At 46.6% G+C, this 23,739-nt stretch overlaps 1 protein-coding gene and 1 long non-coding RNA gene across 4 annotated transcripts in view; one reads left to right on the plus strand and one right to left on the minus strand.

Annotated features, from left to right (window-relative positions):
* Positions 1 to 11,899, minus strand: part of SLC12A7 (solute carrier family 12 member 7) — a 321,321-nt gene extending 309,422 nt beyond the window's left edge. The window contains exon 1 of the mRNA XM_074945079.1: positions 11,543 to 11,899. Within this exon, the coding sequence (XP_074801180.1) occupies positions 11,543 to 11,651 (109 nt within the window). The 5' untranslated portion in view covers positions 11,652 to 11,899. The remainder of the gene's footprint in view (positions 1 to 11,542) is intronic.
* LOC141982748 (uncharacterized) overlaps positions 11,052 to 23,739 on the plus strand; it is a 60,964-nt gene continuing 48,276 nt past the window's right edge. For all 3 annotated transcript variants that reach the window (XR_012638209.1, XR_012638208.1, XR_012638210.1), the window contains exon 1: positions 11,052 to 11,359. This is a non-coding gene — a long non-coding RNA (uncharacterized LOC141982748). The remainder of the gene's footprint in view (positions 11,360 to 23,739) is intronic.

Consider the following 23,739-nt stretch of genomic DNA (forward strand, 5'->3'; position numbering starts at 1 on the left):
GCCAGGAGCTGAGAGGACTCTCCCTCACTGAGGGAGAAGGGCCTGGCTGCCTGGAAGCTGAGAGAGTACCTGAGGTGGAGCAGGGCTGGGGGAAGGCCAGAGGAGCTGGGGAGCTCTGGCCTGGAAACCCCCCAGGCTGCAGCCCTACAGTAAGGCCAAATAGGTACTGGGGTTGCAGGGGGTAGGCAAAGGCAGCAGGTCCAAACCCCCCTTGCCTATGATGAGTGGCACTTACACCGCAGTTAACCCCAGGGAACGGGGGCTAGGTAATGACTGGCAGTGGCCATAGACTCAGGTGGAGGTGGAGGTAGAGGGTTGGGAGTTCCCCCGGGAGGGGAAACCCAGATCTGCATGGGGTACTGCAGGTGGCAGCACCCTGGCATGAAAGGGGGCACCAGGGTCCAGGAGGGACTCGGGGCCCAGCAGCAAGCGGGACACTGGCCTGCAGAGGGCGCTCTGGAGGCTGGAGTGCTAATTCCCTGGACAACCAGTAGGAGGCGCCGCAGGGGTGAGTCGCCACACTGCAACAGTTTGTTTGCAGTGGCGCAGCTGTGGCATTTAAGTATAGACATACCTTTACGCGATGTTTACGCTAGCGAGCTTATAGCAGCAGAGTTGCTGTAAGACCGTCTGTGTGGCCACTCTATGCTGATGGGAAAGAGCTCTCCAGTCAACATAATAAAACCACTTGAATGAATGGCTGTAGCTATGTCATCAGGAGAAGTTCTCCCGCCGAAACAGCGCCGTGCACGTTGTCACTTATGCCGGCGAAATTTATGTCGCTCCGGGGTGTGTTGCTGACATAATGACAGATTTCAGAGTAGCAGCAGTGTTAGTCTGTATCCGCAAAAAGAAAAAGGAGGACTTCTGGCACCTTAGAGACTAACAAAAATATTTGAGCATAAGCTTTCTTGAGCTACAGCTACTCCGAAGTGAGCCTTTCTTTTTGCTGACATAAGTGGCAGTGTAGACATGGCCTTAGTCAATAATAAGGGTAGTAAAATGCATGGGAATTTAAAACAGACCTTAGAAGTAAGATTTGAATTCCTGGTCTCCTCTTTCCCAGCTCAGGACATTTTATCCTAGGCTCAGAGGTATTTGGCAACAGTTTGTGTCCCTCCCTGCTCACGCCATAGCAGAATTGTCATCAATGTCAGTGGGTTCAGCCTTGCACATAAATTTGCAATTATAGCTAAAATAGTATAACATGATCTATAAACAAATACTACCAATGTATAACTGATATTTGAGCAATCAGAACAAGAAACGATAATGTGGACATGGAACAGATTGCAGATAATTTTTACAGTTGTTGCAAAAGGGTGACAAAGAAGGGTTAGACAATCTAATGCAATTGCCAAAAGGGATGAATATTATTCTCTATCAATTCATTTTTCATAAATCCACCATGAAAAAGTTGAATAGTACTCAAAATTTATATTCCATGTGTTATTTTTTTACTATTTCAGTGACATTTTTGCAAAATAAAGGTTTAAATCTCCTGTTAAGGTTAAATCATAGATTTCAGTTTAACTTTGCTTTAATTTAACTACCACTGAAAACATTAGTAAGAACAAAGTTAAACAAAACCAAAATTCTAGTACATAAGCCTTATGTAGATAAGTGTAAAACATTCACTGGATGTGCTAGAGAATACTCACAGAAGTCACCTATTAAAATTCTGCCACAAAACTGATGGAAAGACTGAAATGATTTCTCTGCCTCTGACAGCTAACTCCGGTCTACAGGAAATTGCATCATCTGTTCCAGAGAATGCCCTGTGGTTCCTAATAATTTTGATGGATACATTTCTGCCTTAAGTATAAACAAAACTTCTCCAAATAGTTAACATTAAAAACAAAAATCAGACTAAAAACAAACAAAAAATACATGGAAAAGAAGTCTTGAACCACCACCTCCCATTTCATGAAATGTCAGAGTATTCTGCTCCTAATTTAACCAGAGTTAGAAAATACTGTCACTGTTAACTCTATTATTGCTGTATTGATCCCTCCTTGTATTGTTCATTTCATCCAATGTACTGAACAAAACAAAGTGTTTTTAAAAGGTATCCAAGAGGTTTCTGATAAAAAAAAAAAAAAGTGCGCTTTAATTTTTCATTGGATGAAATGGCCCTGAAATTAATACAATCTGTCTGCCAGACAATTAAAAACAAACGCAAAAAACCCTTCAGAATACTGACGGCAGACCATGCATTAATAACAAAAACTATAGGAATAAATTACTCTTTGCGAGGATCATTCCACAATAGACTAAAGTTGAAATTATCCATTGAAACTTCCTATTTTATAATAAATCAACTTGTTCACTTTTCATATCTGTGATTCTCTAAGTAGAACCACCAAGGTCAAGAAGATGGCAGAAATTAAATCCCTTTTCTGCTTGCAACACTTGAAGCTGAGAAGAGTTAGACCTTTTGACAATTTGATTACCACAGTCTTTCCCCCTTCTCCCCAATTTGCCTCTCATTTTCCTCTTTTTTTCTGTTTAAGATTTTGACAATAAATATATTCTTTTTCACATAATATTCTTTAGCAGAATTGATCATGTATAAAGTAAGTTTTCATTACATTTACATGTAAAAATTTTGTTTTCATATATAAAAATAAATTAAGAAACATTATCCCTTAAGGCAATTTTAATATTTTCAGTGTTTGATCTATGGAGGTTGATTGATACCAGAATGACCACTTCACTATTAGTGAAACCTGGCACAAAATGATCCTGGAGTATATAAGTTCAGTTAGATAGTATACAATGCTTTTCATATCCAAGTGCTTCTTCAATCAATGAATAGCAGAACCTTTTAAATATAGCCTGGAATAAAGAGAGTAAAACTTGTGAAGAACAATGTACCCAAAAAAGAATAGAAAGTAATTCCAGAGGGTACAGTAAAAACTTTATCTGGTTCCTGAGATTCAGGGATTATATTAGAGGTATAATAATGATATCTGCTGGAACCATTTTTAAGCATTATAAAAATGAGTTCAGACCATCTAAATTCTTAAATCACTTTGTAATCTTCCTAGAGAATTTTCACGTAAATGTAGTTGAAAATTATGGAATTGATTTGTCAGACATTCCTTTATCCCTCCCCCCTTATCCCCTCATACTATGATGCACATAAAAGTTTATAACCAATTAGCATAGGAGTGGGTTCTCATTCTTTTCATCATATAGACCATGTTAATCCAGACTGCTTTGAGCACCAGCTGTCTTCTCATCTGTGATCATCTAACATTCCTACAGTAACTACAGCAATTTTTTATATGTAGGGCCCTACCAAATTCACAGTCCATTTTGGTCAATTTCACCATCATAGGATTTTAAAATTTGTAAATTTCATTATTTCAGCTATTTAAATCTGAAATTTCACAGAGTTGTAATTACAGGGGTCCTGACCCAAAAAGGAGTTGGGTGGCATGTCACAAGATTATTGTAGTGGGGTTGCTGTACTGCTACCTTTACTTCTACGCTGCTGCAGGTGGCAGCGCTGCCTTCAGATCTGGGAAGCTGGAGACTGGCGGCTGCAAGCAAGGAGCCCAGCTCTGAAGGCAGAGCCACCGCCGCAGCAGTGCAGAAGTAAGGATGGCATGGTATGGTATTGCCACCCTTACTTCTGTGCTGCTACCTGCAAAGCCAGGCGGCTGGAAAGTGGCAGCTGCTGACTGAGGGCCCAGCTCTGCAGGCAGCAGCACAGAAGTAAGGGTGGCATGGTATCATATTGCCACTCTTACTTCTGCGCTGCTGCTGGTGGGGCGCTGCCTTCAGGGCAGACCACGCAGTCAACAACCACCGCTCTCCGTCCGCCCAGCTCTCGAGTCAGCGCAGAAGTAAAGATGGTAATACTGCGACCCTTCTAAAATAACCTTGTGACAAACACGCAACTCCTTTTTGGGTCAGGGCCCGCAATTTGAGAAACGCTGGTCTCCCCCATGAAATCTGTATAGTATAGGGTAAAAGCACACAAAAGATGAGATTTCATAGGGGGAAACCAGATTTCACAGTCTGTGACACGTTTTTCATGGCCATGAATTTGGTAGGGCCCTATTTATAGGGAAAGATAACACAAGGAAAGTATTTAATGTATTTATAGCTGTCTTTACAGCAGTTTAGCAACTGGAAACAAGGGGACAAGCCAGAACCATGTGACCCAGTTTGAAATTGCTGCTCTAATATGTTCCAGTCAGAGGAAAAAAAGATTACTCACCTTTCGTAACTGTTGTTCTTTGAGATGTGTTCCTCATATCTATCCCAATTAGGTGTGCGTGCGCTGTGTGCACAGTCATCTGAAAGTTTTTCCCCTAGCAGCACCCTTCAGGTCAGCTGTGGAGCCCCCTGGAGTGGTGCCTTCATGGCACTCAATATATGGCTTTGCCGACCCGGTGCCTCCTCAGTTCCTTCTTGCCTGTTACTCCGACATAGGGGAAGGCAGGTGGGTTTGAAATGGATATGAGAAACACATCTCAAAGAACAACAATCGAGAGGTGAGTAACCATTTTTTCTTCTTCGAGTGATTGCTCATATCGATTCCAATTAGGTGACTCCCAAGCCTTATCTAGGCGGTAGGGTCAGAGTTAAGGAAATGCTGATTGTAGCACCGCTTTGCCAAAAGCTGCTTTAGCTCTGGTGTGCCGGACGATGGCGTGGTGAGAAGTGAAGGTATGCATTGAGGACCAAGTCACTGCCCTGCAGATTTCTTGGATCGGCACCTAGGCCAGGAACGCTGCTGATGAGGCCTGGGCCCTAGTGGAGTGTGCCATAAGAGCCAGGGCCAGTACTTTGGCCAGCTCATAGCATGTTCGGATGCATGACGTGATCCAGGAAGATATTCTTTGAGATGAGACCAGGAGCCCTTTCATCTGGTCTACCACCGCTGTAAACAATTGGTTCAATTTTCTGAACGGCTTAGTGCACTCGATGTAGAAAGCTAGTGCTCACTTAACATCGAGGGAGTGCAGCCTCTGCTCCCGGTTACTTGCATGCGGATTAGGGTAAAAGACAGGCAGGAAAATGTCCTGGCTGGTGTGGAAGTACAGCACTACCTTGGGGAGAAAGGCCGGGTGCAGCCTGAGTTGCACCTTATCCTTGTGGAAAACCATGTAAGGCAGATCAGAAGTGAGGGCCTTTAGTTCAGACACCCTCCTCGCAGAAGTAATGGCAACCAGGAAAGCTACCTTCCATGACAGATACAGGAGAGAGCAGGTTGCCAGTGATTCAAATGGGGGCCCCATGAGCCTGGAGAGGACCAGATAAAGGTCCCATGCAGGGACAGGCTGCCTGATCTGGGGATGTAGGCGGCCCAGACCTTTGAGGAAGCAACCAGTCATAGGGTTGGCGAAGATGGATCAACCAGATGCTCCTGAGTGGATGGCCAAGATAGCAGCGAGGTGTACCCCTATGGAGGATGCCGCCAGGCCTTGCTGGTTCAGATGTAGGAGGTACTCCAAGATGAGAGGTACAGGCACCTGGAGAGGGGGATGTACAACACTGGTCACACCAGTACGAGAATCTCTTCTACTTTGCCAGATACGTGGCTCTAGTAGAGGGCTTCCTGCTGCCGAGGCGGACCGCTCTTACTTGTTCTGAGCACAGAAGTTCCATGGGGTTCAGCCATGAAGTTTCCAAGCTGTGAGGTGGAGGAACCGCAGGTCGGGGTGACAGAGGTGACAGTGGTCCTGAGTGAGTAAGTCGGGGAGGAGAGGTAACATGACCAGCTCCAGTAGTGTAGTGTACCAGTGTTGTTGAGGTCACGCTGGACTTATCAGAATTACCTTTGCCCCTTCCCTGCAGATCTTGAGCAGGACCTTGTGCACGAGAGGGAACAGAGGAAAGGCATAGAGCAGGCGACCTCTCCAGGGTAGCAGGAATGCATCCATGAGTGAGCCTGGGCCGTGACACTGGAAGGAGCAGAACATTGGATGCTTCCTGTTGCATCGGGTGGCAAACAGGTCGACCTGGGGAAACCCCCACCTTTGGAAAATGAGGTGTGTGACATCCAGCCGGCTGGACCACTCGTGTGTGTGGAAGGACCAGCATGTTCAGAACTCCTGGTAGAAAGGATGCTTCCAGGTGAATGGAGTGGGCTATGCAGAACTCCCACAGCTGGAGGGTCTCCTGGCATAGAGGGGAGGAACGGGCTACACCCTGCTTACTGATGTAAAATATGGCAGTTGTGTTGTCAGTTAGAACTGCTATGCACTGGCCTTGTAGTTGGGCCTGACAGGCTAGGTGCACCGCCCTCAGCTCCTTGATGTTGATATGTAGGAAGAGCTTGTCCTGCGACCACAGGCCCTGTGTCTAGAGGTCTCCCAGATGCACACCCCATCCCAGAGACAATCCGTCAGTAACCAGGGATAAGGAAGGTTGATGGTTGTGGAAGGGGACTCCTTCACATACTGCCTGAGGGTTGAGCCACCAGTGGAGGGATGTGAGGACTGCCGCTGCACATTGTGTGGATGGTTTCACAGAACTATTCACAATGACTCCAAGATCTCTTTCTTGAATGGTAACAGCTAATTTAGATCCCATCATTGTATATATATAGTTGGGATTATGTTTTCCAATGTGCATTACTTTGCATTTATCAACATTAAATTTCATCTACCATTTTGTTGCCCACTCACCCAGTTTTGCGAGATCCTTTTGTAGCTCTTCGCAGTCTGCCTGGGACTTAACTATCTTGAGTAGTTTTGTATCATCTGCAAATTTTGCCACCTCACTGTTTGCCCCCCCTTTTTCCAGATCGTTTATGAATATGTTAAATAGTACTGGGCCCAGTACAGATCCCTGGGGGACACCACTATTTACCTCTCTCCATTCTGAAAACTGACCATTTATACCTACCCTTTGTTTCCTATCTTTTAACCAGTTACCAATCCATGAGAGAACCTTCCGTCTTATCCCATGACTGCTTATTTTGCATAAGAGCCTTTGGTGAGGGACCTTGTCAAAGGCTTTCTGAAAATCTAAATACACTATATCCACTGGATCTCCTTTGTCTGCATGCTTGTTGACCCCCTCAAAGCATCCTAGTAGATTGGTGAGGCATGATTTCCCTTTACAAAAACCATGTTAACTATTTCCTAACAAATTATCTTCATCTATGTGCCTGACAATTTTGTTCTTTACGATAGTTTCAACCAGTTTGCCGGGTACTGAAGTGAGGCTTACTGGCCTGTAATTGCCAGGGTCACCTCTGGAGCCCTTTTTAAAAAATTGGCATCACATTAGCTATCCTCCAGTCATTTGGTACAGAAGCTGATTTAAATAATAGGTTACAGATGACAGTTAGTAGTCCTGCAATTTCACATTTGAGTTCCTTCAGAACTCTTGGGTAAATACCATCAGGTCCTGGTGACTTCTTATTGTTTAGTTTACCAATTTGTTCCAAAACCTCCTCCAATGACACCTCAATTTGGGACAGTTCCTCAGATCTGTCACCCAAAAAGAATGGCTCAGGTTTGGGAATCTGCCTTACATCCTCAACAGTGAAGTCCGATGCAAAGAATTCATTATGGCCTTATCGTCTTTGAGTGCTCCTTTAGCCTCTCAATCGTCCAGTGGCCCCACTGGTTGTTGAGCAGGCTTTCTGCTTCTGGTGTATTTAAAAAAAAAAAATTTGCTATTACTTTTGGAGTCTTTGGCTAGCTGTTCTTCAAATTCTATTTTGATCTAATTATATTTTTACACTTTATTTGCCAGAGTTATGCTTTTTTTCTATTTTCCTCATTAGGATTGGTCTTCCACTTTTTAAAGGATGCCTTTTTGCCTCTCACTGCTTCTTTTATTTTGTTGTTCAACCATGGTGTCTCTTTTTTGGTTCTCTTACTATGTTTTTTAAATTGGGGTATATATTTATGTTGAGCCTCTGTTAGGGTGTCTTTAAAAAGTTTCCATGCAGCTTGCAGGGATTTTACTTTTGGTACTGCACCTTTTAATTTCTGTTTCACTAACCTCCCCATTTTTGTGTAGTTCCCCTTTCTGAAATTAAATACTAGTGTTGGGCAGCTGTGGAGTTTTCCCTGCCACAGGGATGTTACATTTAATTATATTATGGTCACTATTACCAAGTGGTCCAGCTATATTCACCTGTTGGACCTGATCCTGTGCTCCACTTAGGACCAAATCAAGAATTGCCTCTCCTCTTGTGGGTTCCAGCACCACCTGCTCCAAGAAGCCGTCATTTAAGGTGTCAAGAAGCTTTATCTCAGCATCCCTTCCTGAGGTGATATGTACCCAGTCAATATGGGGATAGCTGAAATCCCCCATTATTATTGTTGAGTTTTTTAATAGCCTCTCTAATCTGCCTGAGCATTTCAAAGTCACTAACACCATCCTGGTCAGGTGGTCTGTAATATAGCCCTACCGCTATATTCTTATCTTTCAAGCAGGGAATTACTATCCATAGAGATTCTATAGTACAATTTAGTTCATTTAAGATTTTTTACTTCATTTGATTCTATGCCTTCTTTCACATATAGTGCCACTCCCCCACCAGCATGACCTGTTCTGTCCTTTCAATATATTTTGTACCCTGGTATTACTGTGTGCCACTGATTATCTTCATTCCACCAGGTTTCTATGATGCCTATTATATCAATATCATCATTTAATACTAGGCATTCTAGTTCACCCATCTTATTATTTAGAGCATTGGTATATAAGCATTTTAAAAACTTGTCATTTTTTGGCTGTCCCCTATTGCATGATGTAATTGAATGGGAGTTTTTTTTATTTGACTGTTTCTCATCAGATCCTCCCTGTATTTTATCATTTTCCATCCTCTCCTCCTCATTAGGACATAGGGAATCTCCATTTATAGATCCTCCCCTAAGGGATGTCCGAACCACATGCTCCTCCACACCTGTCAGCTTTCCCCCAATCCTTAGTTTAAAAACTGTTCTACGACCTTTTTAATTTTAAGCGCCAGAAATCTGGTTCCGTTTTGGTTTAGGTGGAGCCCATCCTTCCTGTATAGGCTCCCCCTCTCCCAAAAGCTTCCCCAGTTGCTAATCAATCTAAACCCCTCCTCCCTACACCATTGTCTCATCCACGCATTGAGACCCTGCAGTTCTGCCTGTCTAGCTGGCCCTGCACGTGGAACTGGAAGCATTTCAGAAAATGTTACCATGGAGGTTCTGGACTTCAATCTCTTACCTAGCAGCCTAAATTTGACCTCCAGGACCTCTCTCCTACCCTTCCCCATGTCGTTGGTACCTAAATGTACCACAACCACTGGCTCCTCCCCAGCAGTACACATAAGTCTGTCTAGATGTCTTGAGAGATCCGCAACCGTCGCATCAGGCAGGCAAGTCACCATGTGGTTCTCCCGATCATCGCAAACCCAGCTATCTATGTTTCTAATGATCGAATTGCCCATTACTAATACCTGTCTCTTCCTAATAACTGAAGTTCTCTCCCCCAGAGAAGACTCCTCAGTGTGAGAGGATACCACAGCATCATCTGGGAGGAGGGTCCCAACTATGGGATCGTTTCCCTCTGCTCCAGTTGGATGTTCTCCTTCCCTGAGGCTTTCATCCTCCTCAACAGCACAAAGGCTGTCAGACCAGGGGTGGGACCGTTCTACTGTGTCCCGGAAAGTTTCATCTACGTACCTCTCTGTCTCCCTTAGCTCCTCCAGCTCAGCCACCCTGGTCTCCAAAGTCCATACATAGTCTCTGAGGGCCAGTATATTGTTCAATTGCACTCAATCATTTTCAAGACAAAGCTTCAAGATGACTATTTCATCCAGGGGTGGGCAAACTATGGCCTGCAGGCCGGATCCAGCCCATGAGCCATTTAAAGCTGGCTTGCGAGCCACACCAGTGGCTCGGCCCCGCTCCAGCGCTCTGGCTGGGTCACTAGGTCTGGGTCGGACCACGCGGCTCGGCCCCGCTCCAGCTGTTGCACAGGGTAGGGGGCCGCACCATGGCCCTGCTCCAGCTCCTATGTGCTCCAGTGGGAGCTGCAGGGGCAGTGCCTGTGGATGCGCCAGCATGCAGAACTGCCTGGCCACGCCTCCTCATAGGAGCCGGAGAAGGGACATGCCACTGCTTCCGGGAGCCACCTGAGGTAAGCACCCCTGAGCCTCTCCCCACATCACAACCCCCTGCCCAGCCCTGATCTCCCTCCTGCTCTCCAAACTCCTCGATCCCAGCCCAGTAGAACCTCCTGCACCCCAAACCTCTCATCCTCAGCCCCACTTCAGAGCCCGCACCCCCTCCCAACCCCAATTTCATGGCCCTCCATACAATTTCTATTCCCTGATGTGGCCCTCAGGCCAAAAAGTTTGCCTACCCCTGATTTAACCCCATTATAGAATTGGTTAGTTTCATTAGACCCTCCTTTTTCCTTTACACAAATGTACCGTCTTGCTCTTCCCTCAAACTTGAATCACTGCCATTCAAGCAAATGCAATTTTGATAGCAGCACCTAGTGCTGAATTACTGGCACCTTACTGCTTAGTGGCGAGAAATGATCTGTGTACAGTCCTTGCCAGCAGAGTGCATGGCTGAACAGATATGTGGCCTCAGGGCAGTAGTGGTGTGGACCCCATCTCCCCAATATTTGCCGTCATGCAGACCTCCTTCCCTCCTATTTAGCCACTTTCCCTCCTCTTCATCTCTGTAGCAAGTTACAAAAATTGCTTATATCGGTATCTAATATTCAGTAGCATTTCTGTATCTGTCTTCCAGTTTTGTCTTTTTTGGGGGGTGGGGGGAGAAATAGCCACACTGGTTACTTTTGCTCTTCATTTTGTTTCCCCACTCTCTCCGCCCCACACACACATACTTTTAGCACACTTCCCACAGCCTCTTCTGCATAAGATTAGTCCCTGCCACTTGATTCTTTAATCTATGGGGTATAGCTGAACACTTGTTCTATTCCCTCTACTCATTGGACATCCTGCCCGCTCCCTCATTTCTTTTTCCCACCTATGGCTAGCACCTCCAGTCCAATCCCAGAGAGCACCTCCTTCCTTGTCTGCCTATCCAGCAGAAGCACATAGTAGACGTGGCTAGGCTACCTCCTTTTTGTTTTCAGGGGCTCAAAGGCCACCTGGAGAAACAACGAGAATCCAACCCTATATGCGAAGAGCCACTGCACTGGCCCATCTTGCTCCGCGCCCGGAGAAGCTCCCCACAGCAATCCTCCTAGCTCAACAGGCCAGTACCCTACGGCAGCTACCTGCTCGGCTGGATCATGCGTCAGACAGTTACGTTCAGTGGCCAGAAAGGCTGCAGCAGGTCCATGTACTCTGGAGGCTGAACGGCCCCTGCAAAGCGCTGCTTGGAGGAGACGACTCCGGAGACTGAGCCCTTTTTGCTGCCTCCAGGTAACTGAAAGGAAACACTGTTCACAAGCAGAGCCAGGACGGGGCTAGGAGCTGCCGCCGGCAGGGCCCTTTGTGTGCAGAGCTGGGCTCCGCCTGTGTCCTAACCCAGGTGTGCGGCTCGCCCAACCCCCGCAGCTCCGCGCTCGCCCGCCGGTCCCTGGGGGCTCGGCCCCGCTGACTCACCCGGCTCCCCGGAACTGCACTCCGCCAGCTGCTGACTCGGCTCCTCCAGTGGCCGGCTGGGCTGCGGCTCCTGCCCCTCCACTGGCACTACTGTGAAACTGGTGGGCATTGTCTTCCGGCTGGGCAGCGCCGGGACTCCGCGCTCAGAGCTCGGGAGCGACGGGGCGTTGGCGGCGGCGTCTGGTGTTCCCTCCCCCGGCAGGGAGCGGGGTGGGAGTCCTCGAGCTGCCGCCTCCCTCACGTGAGAGCCATTTCCTCACCCCGTGGGGGGTGGCTGGCGCTCTCCACACGCTGGCTTTGATTTTTCACTAGGCTTTGCAAACAGTTCCGCCAGCTGCCATGTCTACTAACTTCAGCGTCTGCACAGGGGGAAAAGGGGGAGCGCCGGGCCGGGCCCGGCCCCCACCCACACTAAGTAGATACAGCCCCCGAGATCCAGTCCGCAAGGGTCACCCCCACCGCCCCACGCCTGATGATTTTCTCCCCTACACTCACCAGCTGAGTTGGGAGGACTCCTAAAATCCTCTGCAAGCCAGAGTCCAGAAGAGACCATGTTTTCCCCTCAGTGGCTCTCAGTGGAATGGATAGGTTCTAATATCAGGGCAAAATTGTTTGAAAAGAGATAAGTCTTAGGTAAGTCCCAGATTTTAGGCACCTCTAGTATTAACAAAACCCCAGCTCAGCTTCCACTGAATGCTTTAGGTGCACACACACACAAAATCAATGTGCCTAAATTTCTTCTGTAAAAGTCGCCTTTGTTTCTGTCTCTAAGTGTGCATGCTGCTGCCTCACTCCAGGTGTCTAGCTACCTAACCCCAGTAGTATACAAACTGGGGGAAAATAGACATCCATCTGCCTAAGGCTTTGTCTGTGCAACACAGTTTTGTCCACAAAAGTCAATTTTCATTGACAAAACAGTGGAGGTGTACACACTGCAATGCTCCTCCAGCCAATTTAACTTTCCTGCTATGCCATCAAAATAAAAGCACCTCAACAAGAGGTGTAGAGCTTTTTGCAGCAAAGTTAGATCAACACAGTGTTAATGGAGACACTGCACTTGCTTATGTTGCTGTAAATGGCCTCCAGAAGACAGCAGTTAGCAGACTCAACCCCAAGGATGAAGTGGAGTTGGAGGATGAGGTGGAACAGGTGGCAGGGTTATCCCATAGTGTGGTGAGCCAGGATCTCTTCTCAACTCTGGTGGGTTCAAGCCAGTCCCAGCACTCTGGCTCTGGCATGAATGATGCAGGAGAGGGGAACTCTGGTAAGTACTCATTTTGATGAGTGATACTACTTGGTTACATGAGGAAGAGCTGTCTTTTGTTTCATTATATCTTAGAAGTGAGTCAAGGATAGAAATGTACATGACTAGCAGTGGTTGCGTCTGCTTCCCATTCCCCAGTGCAAAAGTTTGTTAACGCACATTGAGATTTTACGGAAATCCTCCAGAAAGATCTCTAGGAAACTTTCCTGGAGGTACTCACCAATCCTCTGCTGAAGGTTCCTTGGCAGAGCAGCTTTATTTCTTCCCCCATTGCAGGAAACTTTGCCATGCCAATGGGCAATCACTTGTGCAGGGACCAAAGCAGCACACAGGTGAGCAGCATAGGGGCTCAGTCTGAAACCTAACACATGTAGGAGATCATAGAAGATTAGGGTTGGAAGAGACTTCAGGAGGTCATCTAGTCCAACCCCCTGCTCAAAGCAGGTCCAACATCAACTAAATCATCTCTGCCAGGGCTTTGTCAAGCTGGGCCTTAAAAACCACCACCTCCCTAGGTAACCTGTGCCAGTGCTTCACCACCCTCCTAGTGAAATAGTGTTTCCTAATATCCAACCTAGACCTCCCCCACTGCAACTTGAGACCATTGCTCCTTGTTCTGTCTTCAGACACCACTGAGAATAGCCTAGCTCCATCCTCTTTGGAACCCCACTTCAGGTAGTTGAAGGCTACTATCAAACCCCCCCCCACCGCACTCTACTCTTCTACAAACTAAATAAGCCCAGTTACCTCAGTTTCTCCTCATAAGTCATGTGCCCCAGCCCCCTAATCATTTTCATTGCCCTCCACTGGACTCTCCAATTTTGTCCACATTCTTTCTGTAGTGAGGGACCCAAAACTGGACGCAATACTAGAGATGTGGCCTCACCACTGCCAAATAGAGGGAAATAATGATTTCCCTCTATCTGTTGGCAACGCTCCTACTAATGCATTGCATTCTCATTTACCCACAGGAGTTAGATAGCAGCTTCAATCACCCCCATCTGTGGAAAATGGTGGCAAAATATACAATAGTGTCCCTAGACGCTTGCAGTTATCCCCTTAAAAAAATACCTAGACCCTTTTTCCCATCTTGGACCTTTCCCCCGCAACCCTGTGGCTGAATTCACCCTATTTAGGGAGCTCGCTGAGCTGTGTGTTGCCAAGGGAGAGTGAGAAAAAGGTGTTGTAACCGTGCCTCAGTGGGGGTCACAACTGAGAATGTCGAATTCAGGGTGAACTGCTGAGAAATAGGGCAGATACACCCCAAGACTGGTGGCTAATCATGTTGGATCATATTAAAGAAGTTCTGTATTAAAATCACAAATGAGTTTGATTCCCCATAGTTTAAATTCCAGGGTATTACTAATTAAGAGGTCTCTTGGTTTTTGGTACTGTTTCTCTCCCTCTGTATGTGAAACTTGCAAGCTGCTAATTGCGTTAGTACATTCTAAGACAGAGTCTGTTCTCAAAGCAATTCACAGAGAGAGACTCAAAGCAATACTCTAACAACAGACACAGCACCCAGAGACTCCCCGCCCTTTTGTTGTATTAACAATTGTGATTAAAATAGAGATAGAGGATGTATGTGGATGGATGCTTGGTGTGGATAATAACTGAATGATCAGGGAGGTGCCAGCCTAAGAATCCAGTGTCCATCGGCTGAAGAAGGCGTCAAGTGGAAATAACCAGAGGACCCCCGGAGGGCAGACTGGAATCCACCCAACAGCCTCAAGAATGGGAGAACCAAAGAACAAGATAACATCTAGCAGCACGGAGCCGTCAGGAATGTGCCATCTGCTGATTGATTCAGCAACAGCATGATGAAGCAATTCCCACAGACTGGCCTAGGAAGAAATTCCTATAAAAAGAGACTCTAAAAAGTGAGAACTTTGGGGTCTGATTCTGCAAACCAACTTCCAGGAGCATCAGATGAGCATCTGACAAGGCCCTGCTCCCTCCTCATGTCCAGGCCACCTGGCCAGTGGCTTGGCATGAGCAACTCTAAGGCTGGTAACTATGATGACAACCTTGCAGAACCTCTGTGTGTGTGTGTGTGTGTGTGTGTGTGTGAATGTGTGAATAAATATGAGATTGAATGGAATGTTATAGCTATAACTAACTGCTTACTATGATAACAACCTTGCAGAACCTGTGTGTGTGTGTGTGTGTGTTTGTATGAATGAATGAGTGAATAAAGATGAGATTGAATGGAATGTTACAGCTGTAACTAACTGCTTACTATGATTCTTTCTGTATTCACAATAAATGTGGTATTTTGCCTTTTTCCCTTTAATAAGATCCTGCTGGTTTTTAATTTATTGGTACAACAATCCCATAGCATATATGAAACCAGCAACAAAAGTAAACTTCTGTTTCACCACATTGGCAAACAGGAAAACATAAAGGCAGTTTCCTCAGGCATTCCAGTTCTTATATCCAAAAACACTGGATTCAGAGATGAATGGTTCTTTTCAACCAGTCTCATCAAATAGTAGGTTCTTCTGATCCCAAAGGACCAGCCACACACCCAGGTCAATATATAACTTAGATCTTACCCAAAAATCACGCTGAACCAATCCTTTAGTATCTAAAATCTAAAGGTTTATTCATAAAAAGAAAGAAAGGTAAGAGTTAAAATTGGTTAAAGGAATCAAATACATTCAGTAATTGCAAAGTTCTTGGTTCAGGCTTGTAGCAGTGATGGAATAAACTGCTGGTTTGATAAGTCTCTGGTTGCTTCCAAATCATTGGAAGGACTTCAGTCCACTGGTTAGAAAGCTCGCATTAGTATAAGTTCATAGTCCAGAGGCTTGGGCTGGAAAGAGGCTGGAGCAGGATAGAGGCAAAAATGGAGAGGTTTCAGGGCCTTTTATATCCTCTGCCATGTGGAAGGAAACCCATTGTTCTTACTGTGGAAAATTACAGCAACAAGATGGAATTTGGAGTCACCTGGGAGAGTCACATGTCCATGCATTTCGCCTAGTCATTGTAGGAAGCCATAACCTACAGTCCACACAGTGTAGATGGGCATCTCCCATGATTCATTGTCAGCCAAGTATTTTTTGATGAGCCTCTTAATTTGAATAGTCCCTCCAAGATATGCTGGCTAGCTACCTTGTCGGTGATACTCCAGGAGCAAACATTTGAAATCCAGATATAGAGCCAATACTTATAACTTCAAATACAAAATGATACATGCATACAGATAGCATAATCATAACCAGCAAATCATAACCTTTTCGTAGACAAACTTTGTACAAGATTTGTGGCAACAAATAACAGTGATCTATATGGTTATATTTTAATCAGATAACATCACTCCCCCAACGCACAATTGGTGCGGGAAGATGTGTCCCAGACACTGTTGAATGCATCTAGGAATCTTTCCATTCTTGGTTTTGTATTACTACAGCTTCTAACCCAATATTAGAAGTGTTAATGTATAACAGAAATGGTTTATCAAAATTATATTTAACAATATTATTGAATTTCTTTACAAACCTAATTAACATCAAGCCAATGTAGATATTAATGTTCGCCACGGTGTAGGAATATTGCCAGTTAGCCATGAAAGCAATACAGTAGTGTGCCTCAGTTTCCCTTTTCATACAGCACATTAGGTATGCAATGTCTTTTCTGCTGTGAAGAGCTTCAAGACTGTCCATAGGCATTAACTGGGAAACATCAGTATCACAAGGCCTTTTAACATAAAGTGTGTTCTTATGTATCATTCTTAAAATGTTCAAAGGTTTTTTTCAAATGTAACCCCCTTGCGGTTTAGATAGCATGGCCCCTTTAAATCTTTTTCCTAATGGGGGAGAGGGAGCAGTGAGAGAAAGGAGGGAAACTCCAGGGGTATGGCTCTGGAGCTCAAGACAGAAGGGCTGCAGCAAGCAGGCCCTCACAAAGTGAAGCGGCGGAGAATCTGCCTGAAGCCTGAGAAGGACAGGGAGAGCTGGACCTAGTATCACTGCTGCCCAGAGCTGCATGGGGCTGTGAGTACTGGGACCTGTGACTCTCCATTGGGAATAAGGAGGGAGGCTGCTAGCTAGTTAAGTGGGGAGGTGGTCGCTCTGTACAGCTTTGCAGAGAGCACCAGAAGAGGGCACTGGAGGGGTTTGTTGGGGAAAGTTTAGTGGTGTCGAAGACAACCAGGAGCACCCAAGACTCACCACTGGACTGGAACTTTGCTCAGGACTCCTGAACTCTGTGTGCAGACACATTGCTCAGTGTCTGCCCATTCAGACTGTGCTACCACTGGGCCTGTGGGGCCTTGGTTTGGATCCAATCCTGTTTTACTGTTCCCCCTATACTTCCCCTTGTTGTTTTTCTCCTCTCACCCCTCTGTAAATAAATATTTCCCTTTCTTATATCCATTGTACTTTACCGGTGTGTGCGTGTGTATGTTCACTCTTGGGGGTTTGGAACAGGCGCCCCTGAGGTGGAAGGGATTTTTCCTGCTGCATTCCTGTGCGCGCCTTCTCTTGGCCAGAGCTGCCTGCAGAGCAGACTCCATCTTGGCCACGAGGGCACTAAAGTTACACTTGGTGGCCCGTATAGGGACTTTGAAGTACACGCACGCACACACCTACATTACGCACCCTGGGCTCTCCTTCACAGTGCAAAGATACTTCTGAGTGACTTTCATCTCAGTTTAAAAAAAAAAATGGTGAGGTGATTACTAGAAGACCTATGCCGAGGGGTACGAATCCCAGTAACCACAGCTGTGCTGGTGGCGGGGTTCCCAGAGGAGATGGAACCAAATGATATTGAGGAGAGCCTAGATGCAGCTGAAGTACTGGGGAGAGTGAAGGTCCACACCTGTATTTACAACCGCGAAGTGAAGGGCATGGTAGCACTATGTACTCACTCCAAGGAAGATCTTGATAAAGTGCCCAAAGAGGTGCAAGTAGGAAGTCTTCCCTGGACAATTCTGGGGGCAGAGCAATCCCCTACTAGTGTGCCCTTGTCACTTGAGGTGGATTCTTTAGCGCAGAAATTGCAAGCTCTGATGGTGGATGAGAAGCAGACAAGAGAGGAATTAAGTTTGGCATTAGGAGGGGCTCCAACACTCGTGGCACCCAGCCTTTGGGATGGCCAAATAGCTGGGAAACGCTCTCAAAGATGCATTGAAGCCGGCATATGAAAGTGCTCCATACAATCGGTTACGTTCTTTCTCGGGGGTGTCACCTGTACCCTCAGGGGAGGATGATTACGAGACCTGGAGGGATTTTACAGTGCCACTTGTCCAAGAGTGGGAATGCTCTGATGCTGAGAAGCGGAAAAGTGTGCTTGAGAGTCTGGGGGGATCTGCCATGCAAATTGTCCAAGCCCTTAAAGACTCACAACCAGCTGCCACAGTGAAAGACTATTTAACCACTCTTGAGAGTGTCTACAGTGCTACGGATTGCAGTGAAAACCTGTATTATCGTTTCCACCATACCTATCAGGAGCCCCATGAATGACTGTCAGATTTCATCAGGAGACTAGAGGATTTGCTTACAGCAGGTAGTGTGGAAGGAGGGCATCACCACCAAGCGCATTGATTCCACTAGGTTGGATCAGATCCTTCGGGGCACCTGACAACATGGGTTGTGGCGACTGCAGTTGAGGGAGCGGGCCCAAAACCCACCCCCATTCCACAAGCTGATTCAAGAGATACGTGAAGAGGAGGAGTGATTGTTGCAAGTGGACGCAGTGGTGCAGCCGAAGAAGGCAGGGAGTCACACCACCACAGTGCTTGGAGAGATGGAAGAGGCCCCATCAGTGGCAGCGGCACTCAGAGATTTGACCCAAGAAGTGGCCATGACGAAGGCTCAGGGACATACTGTGCCATCCTCAAGAGGGGAGAGTAGCAGGAGGGGTGATAGCCGGCAAGAAGGTTTCTGTTACAACTGTGGGAAAGATGGTCACTATGCCTTGGACTGCCAAAACAAAACAGATTATGCAAGGGTATCTCAGAGATTGCAGCAAACCATTGGGAGTCACACCCATACATTATAGAGAAGAAACTTGGGGATCTACCAGTGTATCACATATGTCCTAAGAGCAGTCATGGCCCCACCAGAACTCTCCACCAGAATCATCTGTTACCTGTAGGACAAGTATTGTTTCCCCATAAGGATGTTTCCACAGATTCTGAGCCTCCCGGCCCCGCAAGTCAGACACGGTCCCAATGACGGAAATATACCTGTCCTCTGCAAACACCCAGCTCCTCGGAGAGTGAGGATGAAATGGAGTTTGGCAAACATCTAGTTTGGAATGCCCCAACCCTAATGGATCCTCTTGTTGTTGCACAAAGAGATGGTGAAGGGGAAGAACCCACACTGAGCACTCCCAAGGCCTCACTGTCCAAAGCTATTGAGACTCCCCAAGAACATGATGAGGAAGGTTCAGGGCAGGCAAAGAATCCTGTGCCACAAACAGTCACTTTAAACCCAGATGCCCTTGAATTTGTGTCTCAAGGACACCGGAGGGGTTTGTTGGGGAAAGTTTACTGGCGACGAAGACGACCAGGAGCACCCAAGACTCACCACTGGACTGGAACTTTGCTCAGGACTCCTGAACTCTGTGTGCAGACACATTGCTCAGTGTCTGCCCATTCAGACTGTGCTACCACTGGGCCTGTGTGGCCTTGGTTTGGATCCAACCCTGTTTTGCTGCTCCCCCTATATTTCCCCTTTTGTTTTTCTCCTCTCATCCCTCTGTAAATAAATATTTCCCTTTCTTATATCCATTGTACTTTTCTGGCATGTGTGTGTTCACTCTGGGGGCGTTGGAACAGGTGTCCCTGAGGTGGAAGGGATTTTTCCTGCTGCATTCCTGCACGCGCCTTCTCTTGGCCAGAGCTGCCTGCAGAGCAGACTCCATCTTGGCCACTAGGACACTAAAGTTACACAAAAGATTAGGCACATTGTATATTTTTACCACGGTTGACATAAAAATCAAATACATCACAAGGCTAAACCTTAACAGTAACACTAAATTTCTTACAAGTCAGTGATTATAAGTATCTTGATAATACCATGCCTCTCACCTTACTAAATCCCTTGGCTGGCTAGGTGTGTCCTCCATGCTACCAGCTATGGGGCAAATCTTCCCCCTCCCTTGGTAGATTGTATCAACCCAGACACTAGCTTCCAAATTATCATCTGCTACCAATTTTAAGGCTAGACACTCATTCTTTCCATCAGCAGGATTGGGTCCTTCCCCCCAACACACCTTTTTTTCTAGAAAGTTGAAAACTGAACCTCCCTGCTTATAGGAATCCCTTTGCTGGCTAGGTGTGTTTACCAGCTGCAGCCCCTCTGTGCTATGAACATCTACACAGACATTCTCCTGCATGCTTGTTTGTGGATCCACCACCACCACCAGCATAGAGACTGGACTCTGTTTTAAAGAGATACCAAACGAATCCAAAGTGTCTAAGGGTGAGAGTTTACCTGCTCTCCCCTGCATCCTTGTGGGTTAAGTCATAAGGCTGTTTTGCTTTGAAAAACCAGTAATCCCAGTCTTTCCTCAAACCCTGAGGCGCAGACTGCTTACTTAAAAAATCAGCATGGAGACATTCATGTTCCAACAGCCTTGTCTCCCCAACAAGCTGGTCAAACACAGCCACTTGGTTATGGGGCTGTTCAAATTCCCTGACAATTTTCTTTCCATCCAAAATCTTCTCAAAGATATCCCCACTGGATCTTCCTAAAGCTGGCTCAGTGTATCTACACACCTCAGAAAGACTCTGGCAGTTAGGAACTGAAACTCCCTTGATCAAATCACTTTCACTATATCCCTCAATTACAGCAAACTGCTTGCAAAAACTACCCTGAAGATTTTTATCTTCAGAATCTTTCTAAGGACATGTCGACACTGGCAGAGTTACAGCGCCAGGAGTTACAGCACCACTCAGAGAGCACTGAAGGAAAACCACTGTTGTGTGTTCACAGCGTCAGCTGCCTGTGCAATAGCGTGTTCACACTTGCGGCACTTGCAGTGGTATTCGGAGCATTGCACTCTGGGGAGCTATCACACAGAGCATTTCTTCCTCTTCTGCCGCTAAGAGTTGTGGGAAGATGGAGGGGGTCGCGGGGCATCCTGGGTCCTGTCCCAATACCCCATGATGCATTGCTTTGCTTCCCAGCAATCCCTGTGCTTCCATCCTCATTTGGCGTCATCTTTCCATGGTTTCTGTACTGCACACTTTGCCTCTTCAGTCTGCAGGAATGGATCCCGAACTGTTGTCTAGTATGCTGCTTGCTCTGACCAACACATCACGAGTGGCAGTGGACTTATTCCTTAAACTACAAAGGCAAGAGGAGTGCAACATTGATCCCACCACGCATACTAGCTATGACACGAAATTGCTTGTGGCATTCACAGACGTGCTGACCACAGTGGAAAGCCGCTTTTCAGCTCATTCCACGGAGTGGTGGAATCACATTGTGATGCACGTCTGGGATGACGAGCGGTGGCTGCAGAACTTTTACATGAGGAAAGCCACATTCATGGGACTGTGTGATGAGCTCGCCCCAGCCCTGCGGTGCAACGACATGAGAATGAGAGCTGCCCTGCCATTGGAGAAGCGCGTGGTGATTGCACTGTGGAAGCTGACTCCTCCAGACTGCTACCGATGGGTTGCTAACCAGTTTGAAGTGGGAAAGTTGACCACTGGACTCGTGTTGATGGAAGTGTGCAGGGCCATTAATTGCATCATGCTCTGAAAGACCGTGACTCTGGGCAACGTGCGTGACATTGTGGATGGCTTTGCACAAATGGGCTTCCCTAACTGTGGAGGGAGGTAGATGGCACACACATTCCAATTCTGGCACCAGACCAGCTAGCCACCAAGTACATTAATCGCAAGGGGTATTTCTCAATGGTTCTCCAGGCTCTTGTGGATCACTGTGGTCGTTTCACAGACATTAACGCAGGCTGGTCCAGAAAGGTGCTTGACGCGTGCATCTTTCAGAACACTGGCCTGTTCAGAATGCTGCAAGCAGGGACTTTCTTCCTGGACCAGAAGATCACCGTAGGGGAAGTCAAAATGCCCATTGTGATCCTGGGAGACCCTGCCTACCCCTTAATGCCATGGCTTATGAAGCCATACACAGGGCAACTTGACAGCAGCAACGAGTGGTTCAACAACAGGCTGAGCAAGTGCAGAATGACTGTTGAGTGTGCTTTTGACCATTTAAAGGCCTACTGGTGCTGCCTCTATGGGAAGCTTGACATGGCCGATGACAGTATTCCTATGCTTATAGCCGTGTGCTGTATGCTCTATAATATTTGTGAAGGGAAGGATGAAAGCTTCACTCAGGGCTGGACTGCAGAGGCTCAGCTCCTGGATGCTGAGTTTGAACAGCCAGAGACCAGGGCTATTAGAGGGGCACAGCGCGGGGCCATAAGGATCAGGAATGAGGCAGCAATTTGAAGCTGAAAGCCACTAATATTTGTTGCTGTGCTCAGGACTGCTGTCTGTATGCATGTATCATTTTTATAGCCACTGGAGCCAGCACATGGAGGAGGCACCTTTTCAAGAACTTCTCTTACTTTCACTTTCACTCCTGTGTCAGGAAATTGACAGAGCTACTGTGAGACTCTGGTGGACATTTCAGCAGTGGTTTTGACCCTCCAAAGGCACCTGACAGAGCTTATGAAGCAACAGAAGAAGGCAGAGGAGGGAGTACCTAGGCTTGGCAGGCTCACACTGACTGATACTGCTCATGACACTTGGTATAGCTGGTATAGCTGCTGGTGCTCTGTACGTAGACTAGCACTTCTGGAGCAGGGCCACTAGCACAGACTGGTAGGATTCCATCATCATGCAGACCTGGGATGACCAGCAGTGGATCCAGAACTTTTGCATGAAGAAAGCTACATTTCTGGAGCTTTGGGAGCAGCTTGTCTTCCAACATAAAGATACATGTATGGGGCCATACTTGCCAGTCCAGAAGCTGCTTGCGATAATATAGCCCAAACTGCAACAGGTTCATTGCAAACTAGTTTGGTGTTGGAAAGTCAACCACTCTGAGGCAAGAGTGTATTTTACCCCAGGGTGCAGGCATAAATAGATATTCCTGGAGCAATTGCTGGCTTTGAGAGAATGGGGTTTCCAAACTGCGCTGGGGCCATTGATGGGACTCATGTGCCCATAGTTTGCCCTCCTCAAGGAACGTGAGTACATAAACTACAAAGGGTACTACTCCATTTTTATGCAGGCCCTCATGGACCACAGAGGGTGATTTATGAACTCAATATGTCCTTCAGTAGAGAAGTTCATGATGCCAGGGTTCTTTGCCGATCAGGAGTCTACATTCATGGACAGGCTGGGACGCTATTCCCACCAACTGACGTTGTCATAAATGAAGTTACTGTCCCCGCTGTTATTTTGGGGAACCCCACATACCCACTTCTATCTTGGCTTATGAAACTGTACCCTGATTTAAGAGGCCATGACAAAAGAAGGTTTAATTACCCTCTCACCAGGGGCAGAATGGTTGTTGAATGTGCTTTTGGTAGATTGAAATCCTGTTGGAGATGTTTACAGATCTGTTTGGATTACAGTGTCATTAATGCTGTCCACATTTCTGTGGCTTACTGTGCTCTTCACAATCTTTGTAAAGCCAGAGACGAACCATTTCCCCACTCAGTGGCTCTCTGACAGTGATACAATCAGCCAGAAAGTTCACCTACCACAACTGGGTGAACCCAGGCAACAGAAGTCAGGGATGCTTTGTGCTCCCACATGATGGACTTGCATGGCACAATGGAATACCATTAGTATTAGTACATTATTAATGTGCTTGTGGTGGTGTGGGGACTCATTGATTGTGAATGACAGGACCACTTATGAAATGGAGGTGGGTTATTCACAGTATGGCTTGATGTAAGGAAGTGATTGAAGTATGAATTGCTATAGATAACCATTCCCAGGCAG

This window comes from Natator depressus, chromosome 2, assembly GCF_965152275.1.
Source record: "Natator depressus isolate rNatDep1 chromosome 2, rNatDep2.hap1, whole genome shotgun sequence".
Lineage (NCBI taxonomy): Eukaryota > Metazoa > Chordata > Testudines > Cheloniidae > Natator > Natator depressus.